Raw genomic sequence first — 9,369 nt, 5'->3', positions numbered from 1 at the left:
CTGGGGAGGGATGGGGCTGAGAATAGATCTGAGCAGGGCAGCAGTGGTTCAGCTTGGGACTTTCGAAAAGGTCCCTGCTGTTCAGGACTTGTGCCTCCGGATCAGGCCACCTGATGCTCAGCATGTTAACTCTACTCCAATTTCCCCATCTGATAGGGAACAATCTGAGATAACGGAAGGATAACAACCTGCAAACTGATTTCTTATTTTAGGTTTCCTATAGACGTGGTCATGAATGGCTCTGAACAACACAACAGACTGCCTGCCCCTTCCCACTGCGTGTCCCATCCATAGAAGAGCTGCTGCCAAATTGTCCCTGCAATGGAAAAGCCACGGGGACTCCTATATAAAACCCCACTCTATGTCTGAGGGGGCAGTGGTTTTGGCACTGGGCTGTGCATCACTAAACATGCAAATATACATGCTTGAAACACCCATCTGCTCTGCGGCCTCACATTGCTTCAGCACATCAGGCAAAGCGGGAAGGATCCCCTACAACTGCAAGAGGGACAGTGGGGCTGGATGGGGCTGCTGCTGCAGTGGTAATGCCAGATTAATGAAACACGTTGTAGGGGCTAACAAAGCACTCCCAACCCAATTAATAGTGATTTTACATTAAATAATGGGCGAGTGGAATAAAATACACCCGTGAGCCTTGGAGCAGGAACTGCCTCCCTTCCCTTCTCTCTCCCCCAAAAATACCCTGGGCACCAGGTGGAAACTGCAGCTGTCCGTAGGGTGCTCTGCCCCCAAACCAGATCCTACTGCCCCCCTCGGCCATGTTCTCCTATAGAAGAAAAAGTAAAAACGGGAACTTTTAAACTTTTTTTTCTTTCTTTTTGACAGAAGTGAGACCCTTTGACCTGAATCATGATGACTGGCGACACTGAATGTGGAAGAGGTGCTTTCAGTTTTAAGTTATTGTTGTGGAACAAGCAGATTTCCATAGGGGGGTTGGAGCCACATCCTGCAGATTCAAAGACACAAGGGGTACAAGCATCCCATTGCTGCTACTCCTGCTACAACGGTGGTTTTAAAGGAGCTTATTCTCATAAAATGACCAGACTGGATGAATAAAACACGATTTCTCTTTTAATATTGTTGGGTTCTGAAATACTACAGTTAAGGTGCAGATCTGGGCAAGAAGAAATTTTACTGCAAATGCTTTATCTTCTGATAAATTATCCTCACGCTGTGTTCTTCATTCATTGGGGCCTGGTTCAGCTCACAATGGAAGATGGTGAAAATCATGGGAGATCTCCAAAAAAGTGGGGTAAAATTCACTGGTAACATAAAGGCAGTTGGTTTGGTTAATCTATATCAAGAACAAGTACAGCCCACGGCAGGAATTTAGAGTAGGACTGAGAAGAAAAGTTGAGCCCTAAAAGGGTAGCTGGTGCGTGGTGCATTCAATAATTGCATTTATGAATGAACAATTAATTATTACCAACGAATCTCTTGCATATTATTGACCAAGGCACAGAAGCTGCCTTTTGGCACTGATGGCTTGCTCAGTTCACGCTTGACAATGGGGGATTGTAGTGGCTGTTCCCTTAAGAAATTGCCCAAGATTGGGACTTGTTTGTGCACCATTGCTTGCATCAATTAACAGCACAATCTTTTTGTTATGAAAATGCAAACATTAGTGGCCTGAGGGGCCTTGTAAATGCAAATATAAAACTTTAATTTCAGTATCCCTCACTTTCCCTTTAAGCAAAAGAAAGGCTTTTTTTTTTTTTTTTTTTTTTACTCATTTGTTGTTACAATGACAGGTCTTTTTTATTTTATTTTATTTTATTTTCTCACTTTAAACACAAAATTGAATTGAACCCAGGGAATTTCCATGGGGATCACTGTCAATCAGCAGGTTTGGATGCATGCTTGGGGTGGCTGGAGCCGGCTGTCGAAAGCCACAGGCTCCTTGGGGCAGGTTGGTGCCAGCCCTCGGGGAGGGAGCTGGGCTGGGCAGCAGGGCTGGCCCCGGGTGGGTGACAATTCCCATGTGAGGATTCTTTCCACTCGCTCCAGGCAGCTGGGGAGCCTAAATTTGGCACTTGCGGTCAGGGGAAGGAGAGAGAGACCTTGAGACGTGTCCTGAAGTCACAAGGTGGCCCCAGCTGGGTGACCGTCACCACCGGGAATGGTTTTGGGTCAAAAACTGATGGTTTTTCCCTCCTCACCGTGACATTTGAGGCAAAAGAGAGGTGTCTCCTCCAAAGCAGGGTGGGAGACAGCACCTGAGTCCATGCCGTTGAGGCGCGATGAAAGAATTGGCGAAAAACCCAAGGTCTGTTTTCCCTTTTCTTTTTACACCGCACATATACAAGTAAAATATTAAAACAGCCACTTCGCTTTCTTCCTCCCAGGCTGGCCCAAATGTGCCCAGGTATGTGTCTAAACAGATTCCTGGAAAACCTGCCCCCGCCGAGGCGCGGGCTCTTGCCTTGGCTGCAGTCTGCAACTCCGCTGGCAGTGGTTCTCCAGCGCGGACGGGAGCCCGAGGTCAGCTACAAGGCAAAAGCACAAAAAATAGCGGTCAGATGCTGTCCCGAGCAGCATCCTTTGGTACCCACAGGCTCTGCCCGCTCCCCCAGCCTCCCTGCTCGGAGCTGTTAAAATTGCCATCCGGGATTCCTGGTGAACGCTTCATTTGCATCCCTGGCAATTCCTAATTAGACCAAAGGGACAATTAGCCAAGGTAACAATCCCCTACCTAACTCCTAACGCTCTTGTTACCTTTATTTCACAAAGCTGGTGCTGCTGCCACAGGAGAATGAGGATGCTAGGCTTCGGTGGTGGCACCCAGCCTTCCCTTGACCCCATCCTACAGCCCCACATGGGCACGGCAGGACCCGGCCCCGTGTGGTGGCCTTTTGGGGTCTGTTGGGTTTTAGGGTCTGTGGGCACTGCACACACTGGAAAAGGGCCTGTCCCAGCACAGGGAGCAGAGCTTAGAGGCGGGGGGAAAAAACAGGAGGAGGAAAAAAAAAAAAAAAAAAGAAAGAGTTTTAAGCTATTTGTCACCAGTTTTCTCCCCTTCACACCACAACCACCTTTCAGGAGTCCTCCCTTGGAAAGGCTGGTTGTTTTTCTTCCCCCCCTCCCTCTGCCGTTGCACTCCTCTGCTTTGTGAACGCTAGAGGCTCTCTGCGAAAAAACTTTAGTTCCTGACTCTTTTTCTTTTCTTTTTTTTTTTTTTTCCAACTTCCCTCAGGGAAAAATGTGGAGTTAATTAGCTATGTAAAATGTCAGATGCAGGAAAGGGGCTGTGCTTACTTGGATATCCCATCCGAGGCGAAGTGACTGATATTTTTTTTTTTTCCCCCTTCGTTTTTTTTTTTTTTCTAAGGGGTGGAAAGGAGCTCGCGAAATAAAAGTGCAGCAACGAGCCGGTGGCTCCCAGAGCGGCCGGGGCGGGCGCGTCGGGAGCCCCCAAGGCAGCGCAGCGCGGAGCCCACCTGCCCCCGGGAGCTGCTCGCCCCTCGCTCCGCACCTCTCCCCCGGCACCCAGCCGCCCTGCTAGGCGCACGCCGAGGCTTTTCTCCTTCCCTTCGACTTCTCCTCCAGGACTTTTCCACCGCCGCTGGGACAGCCGCAAACTTTTTCTTTTTTTTTTTTTTTTTTTTTTTTCTTCTTTCCTCCCTTCCCTCCCACCTTCGCTGGTGGTTTTGTGCTTTTTTGTTGTTGTTGTTGTTGTTTTGCTCTTTTTTTTTATTTTTTTAAACTTTGTTGTTGCTATTATTTATTTATTTCGGGGGAAGACCCGCCTGCGTTTCAACCTCCCGTGGCCCCAGCGGAGAGGCCGGGAGCGGCTCCGGCAGCACCTCCCCGGCGCACCGCGTGCGAGCCCGGCCCGGCACGGCTCGGCACGGCTCGGCTCGGCCCGGCACGGCACGGCTCGGGCTTTCGCCCCCGATAATGCAGAGCTACAAGTACGACAAGGCGATCGCGCCGGAGAGCAAGAACGGGGGCAGCCCGGCGCTGAACAACAACCCGGCCAAAGGCAGCAGCAAGAAAGCCCTGCTCATCTGCCTCGACTTCCTCTGCCTCGTCATGGGTGAGCACGGCGCCCCAGCCTTCCTCTCCCCTCTCCTCCTCATCCTCTCCCCGGGTCCCGCTGGGGAGGGAGGCTCGGGGTTGAGCCGAGCCCAGCCGGGCCGGGGCCGCGCCGCTTCCCGAACAAAAGCGGGGCCCTACGGAAGGGGGGGGGGGGTGAGAGAGAGACACACAAGCTTGGGAAGTGTGCACAACCCCCCGAGCCAGCTCTTTTTGCAATTTATTTAACTTTGTTAAACCCCAAACTTGTTTAACTCTGCGGCCCCGCGCTGCCGTGCGCTCCCCCGGCGCTGGGGGTGCCCCCGGCAGGGTCCCCGCAGCCCCTCGGGGGCTGCGAGCTCCAGGTGGAGGCAGTGCTGGGGGGCTCCGGGGACAGGGAGCAAAGCTTTGACTCTGCTCTGTGCTGGGGGGGGTGGTGGTGCTGCCTCCCTCCATCTCCCTTGGTTGTTTAAAAAGCTGCTTTGAAGCTCGCCCGGGCATCTCCCAGTGCCTGGAGGAGCCCCAGCTTCAGCCCGCTGGTCTTTTTGGAAGTGGTGGGGCAGGCACAGAAACTGTCAGCGCTCTGCCTCCGAAAAGCCTTCGCATGCCAAAACATCAACCGGTCAATTATGGCTGCGATGCCGAATATTTAATTGACAGACGCAGGCAGGGGAAATCAACTGGCTTCCAACAAAGAGATTAATAACGCAACAGCACGTGAGTTTAATACTCCAGACACCACAGTCTTTAAAACAATTGTTTCTGCTTAGGGCCCGTTTTTTTGAGGACTGTCAGTTTGATTTAATTTTTCTGTAGTTTATTGATCATCTGGTGTATATTACGAGGCACTAATATATTAAGAAGAGAGGCATGGTTTTCTCTTTATATTCCCACAAGAATAGGGGCCAGTGCAGAAAGCTTCATCTTGTATCTGGAAAAAATAAAAATACTCGGTATCCTCTATGTGAAACTAACGTAAGCAGAAATGTAGCTTGACTTACCTCACTTACTGAAACAGGAGGTTGGATTCCTAGTAAAACAACTCCTAGGAGTCAGAACTTTTAAACTTTTATTTACTCAAGTTTTCTTGACTTTAGGCATTCCTGGCATGAGTAAGTGCTATTTGAATGGGTAAAGGACTTTTGTTGTTGTGTATTGTTTTTTTCTTCTCTAGACTAAGGGTCCAAAATGAAAAAGCAATTAGTTGACATGTGTTATTCTACTTGTGATGGTTTTGGTAAACAGAACTTATCAAGCATCACTGGAAGGTATTGTTAGCAGTGAATAATGTGATACACCAAAAGCCGTGATTGTTGCTTTGTTTCACGTTACTGCAGGTGGAAATCAGAGAGTAAACACAAGGGTTGTTTTTAGGGTGAGGAATGTTTGAAAGTAAGAGCATGATTTCAACAGCTGAAGGAGAGAGCTTTGGTCTGGCTAATGACATGCAGGTGAAGAGCACTGGTGGGACGTGCCAAGGGAGGTGATTATGTGATGGAGAGGCCGGGGTGTGTGTTTGTGGATGGGCTTTTCAAATCCACCCAGCCCAGCAGTATGGGACCTGCTGGTGGATGTCTTTGCGTGAGTTGCTGTGAAAGCCAGCTGCCCTGCTCGCAGGAGGCTTGGCATGCTCTTCTCTCTGCCTTCCTCTAGGGAAAACTAAGAGTTCGCAGTTTTCCAGGCACTTGATTCCTATTTTTCTTTGTCACAAGGAAAACACTTTGGAGGTGAGGGAGGAAAAATAAGTGCTCTAGCTGAAGCCTGGAAGAGGAACCTGGATGGTTACAAGATGAGGGGTATTTACATGTCCAGTAAAGAAATAGAGTCCTACGTAAGCTAATGAGAAGCAGAGTTGGGTGAAATGATTTGTTTTAAGGTGGATGCACTGAGCCAGGGTCTTCTGCTGGTGCACGTAGGCATGGCCAATGGCCTCCAGTGCAGTTAAAGTGAGTTACGCCCCTTGAGTGGCTGCCCAAACACATTCGGAGTAACAGGGAAACAGAAGGCTTTTCTCATTTGAAGACCACTTTAGGAAATATTAAAACCAGTCATTTGATTTGCAGAGGGCTATGACGATGCATTGGCTTCTGCTGCAGTTATTTTGCTGTAAGTCTGCCCTGAGTCAGTATTCTATGGGGAGAAATGAAAAGAATAAGCTATGGCTGAAATGCCTTTCAGAAATGACACATGCTTTTTGTGAGGCAGCAGATGTGTACAAACTCTTCTTTGTTTACATACAAATTTAACCAAATTACCCAGAAGACAATTATCATAAACATCTCAGAAAGTTAAAATAAGTAAAGCAGCACTATCAGGAGCTTCCTCCAGCTTTAATTTGATGCAAGGTGTTAGAAAGATCCACTTTGTCTTTCATCGTCATTACAATGGTTATCTTGATAGCAAATGCATGAGGGGAAGATTAGTATCTCTGTTCCTCGGGGATGGTGGGGAGCAGTTGTCAATCCATTGATGGGAGCACGTTGCTTTGGCAGCTGCCAGAGCATTGCTGGTGGGGTGGGCTTCATGAAGATCTGACAAACCAGATCACCCTCAATTTCCCCCGCATTTCCAGCTTGGATTGGGCTAAATATTTCTGAATACCCCGCTCCTGATGAGTGCACTCTGCCTATGAATGTGCCAAGCACCCATACTGACAAATCTCCGCTTCCTTGCACCAACAAGAGGTTTCATCACAGATACCGTGAACATCCCAGAAACTGTGTCAGAGTTCAACTGGGTAAAAGAGGCAGAAAAGAACTGAATGTGCATTTAAACCAGGTCATTTGAGGGGGGGAAAATAACTTTCTCCATCTGCTTCCTCTTCTCGGGATGGCTCTGTTTAGAGAATTAGAAGATGCTTCCTGAAATTGTTAGGGCCACAGGCAAGCCTGGTGGTTTGGAAGAGTCCTGCTGGTCACCACGACACATCTGAAAATGTGGCTGAGGAGCTCGGCCTGGGGGGCTCAGCTTGGCCCCGCTAAGACAGTCAGTGGCATGGGTTGAGGAGCAGCGGGAGAGTTTTTGAGGAAGGCTCTGATGTGAGGACCTCACACCACCTACAGTGGTCGCCCTGGTTGCGAGCAGCTCAACCAGCCATCACCTTTCTGCATGGGACGTGGGCCCAGTGGGGCAAGTCCTCCTATCCCGACCCTTCAGGTGGGATGTCTTGGAGGCTGTTCCCATGGAAGTAGCATCTAGGGTTAAATTTGCTCCTCTCAGTCCTGCTTTTTTTTTTTTGCATTAGGCAAACTGTGAGCAGCCACCTGTGCTCTGCTGACAGGCGCCAAGCCGAGCGTTTCATCTCAGAAGAGGGGAAGGCTGTGTCAGCAAGGCCAGCAGGGCACGCTAGGGTCTTCAGTAGCTTGTGTTTTTGCAGCTTGTGCAGGTACAGCAGCTTCCCAAACGTCCTGCTTGTGCTATAAAATAGAGGGGTTTCATCTGGCTGACCCGCTTCCTCTGCTTGTGGAAGTCAGGCTTATGGGCATGTGTATTTAGGGCTGGTGAGATGTAAAGCACGCTTAACTTACCATGCTTCTCATCCTCTGTCTCTAATTGAATTTTTTCTTTTTTTGCCAGTCACAGTTAGTCAACACAACACAAGTTTTACTGCCTTCAGGAAGTTTTGAAGCAACAGATTGATAGGCCTCTTACGCCCTTAATATCTCTTCAGCTTTCTCACAAATTTGGCATCTCTTCTGTTGTGAGTCTGATGCTAAAATGAACTTTGAAAGTAAATATTTATGCTAGCAGGACCTTGAAATGTTTATGTAAGCGGGGATATAATCTTGTAATTTGGGCTAACAGTTTAGGTTACTCTTAACTCTCGTCTGTGTAGAAAATTGTGTTGTTGTCCAGCTTCCAGAAGCAAAAAAGGCTTGAGTTCCACCTGAACCCCTGCCATGCCATCACAAAAATTGGCACAAACAGGCCTGGGTTTGTCATTTAATTGTAAGGAGTGGGAGGAATTAAAGATGAGGGATGAGGTTAGAGTTCTTTGGAGGCTGTAAAGTTGAATCCGATGAGCTAAGCAACTCTGTTTTGTTTGGGTTGTTTTTTGTTGTTTTGTTTTTTTTACGACTACCCTGCCATGCAGGGCGTGCAGATGTGCAGGTAACATCTTCCTATAGGTACCTGAAAAACTGCTGACTCAGCTGTTTCTTATTTTTGGTGAGGGACAATGAGCTCTGGCCACACTAAACCAGCCAAGCAGTCCCAGTGCCTTGGTGGTGTCTTCTCCATGCCTTCCCTGGGCTGGGGAGGTCTGGGCCTGCACCACACAGCAGAAGCTGTGTGGGTGGAGAGCCGTCATCGTGCTTGGAGCATCCCTAAATCAGGTTTGGTTGTTGGTGTTTACGTATTGCTTCTTTTCATCCTGGTAGGAGCTCCTCTTGGCAGAGGTCTGTCACGAAGCAGCAGGGTCTGTCTCAGGGATGGATGCTGTGGAAGTGCTCTGGTGAATGCAGGTTTGCAGGGGAGGCATCTTGGTAAGGGGCTGTATGGCTGCATCCCATTGTACCTTGATTGGGATGCTTCTTCTAAAAAATTTTTCAAGACTGAACCAGCAATCAGCATCCAAGCATGATATCCATCCTCAGTTTTTGCCCCTTTTTTGGAGGACAGAAAGAGCAAAAGATGACTGGAAGAAAATATGAGAGAAATGTTTTGGAGGTGTTTAAAATATTTTTTTTCTTTTGTGTGCGTGTGTTGACTTTATAAAAACTGAAACAAAAAGTATCAAGAGCAGGTTATTAGTGACAATTATACCTGAGGTGTTAATTGCAGAACAAGGAAGTGCTGTACCTATGGCAGACCGAGTCCTCGGGGGTATAAATCTGCTTGCTTTCCTGAGTTGATGGAATTCAGCCAGGCTGAAGATGTGTCTCCAGGAAAGCAGGATTACGTGCTACTGCTTCGTGGCCAGGAGTGCTTTGAATCTTGTGTACCTGCTGCTGAGACAGGCAGGAGATGGGATCGCAATTACAGTAGACGACATTTTTTTTTTAATCATATCTGTTTGTAGTGAGCACAGAAAATAATATAAACATCGCTCCCAGATCAAACAGATTATTTTTATACCCTTTAAAACTCGATTTAATATGCATACCTTTCTGGGGCTGTCTTGGTCTGACTTTGTTTGCCTAGATACAGGTTGACAGTACATCCTCCAGATGCTCGTGCCTCCATAGACCGCCCAGAAATGGTTTGCATACTTGAGCTAGGAAGGCTGTTCGCATGCCTCCATCTCTGTCTGAAATGAGTTAAAAGAGGGGAAAAAAAAACACCCCAGCCCTGTTCTGTAGCTTGCTGTGGAGGAGCAGACTCCGTCCTCTCCGT

General features: G+C 48.3%; 1 protein-coding gene across 1 annotated transcript in view; it reads left to right on the top strand.

Moving 5' to 3' along the window:
- The first annotated feature begins 3,377 nt into the window (after positions 1-3,377).
- The window catches only part of PLPP3 (phospholipid phosphatase 3), a 42,575-nt gene continuing 36,583 nt past the window's right edge, over positions 3,378-9,369 (top strand). The window contains exon 1 of the mRNA XM_084527841.1: positions 3,378-4,057. Within this exon, the coding sequence (XP_084383967.1) occupies positions 3,919-4,057 (139 nt within the window). The 5' untranslated portion in view covers positions 3,378-3,918. The remainder of the gene's footprint in view (positions 4,058-9,369) is intronic.

This window comes from Aythya ferina, assembly GCF_964211825.1.
Source record: "Aythya ferina genome assembly, chromosome: 8".
NCBI lineage: Eukaryota > Metazoa > Chordata > Aves > Anseriformes > Anatidae > Aythya > Aythya ferina.
This window is presented reverse-complemented; position numbering and strand designations above follow the sequence as displayed.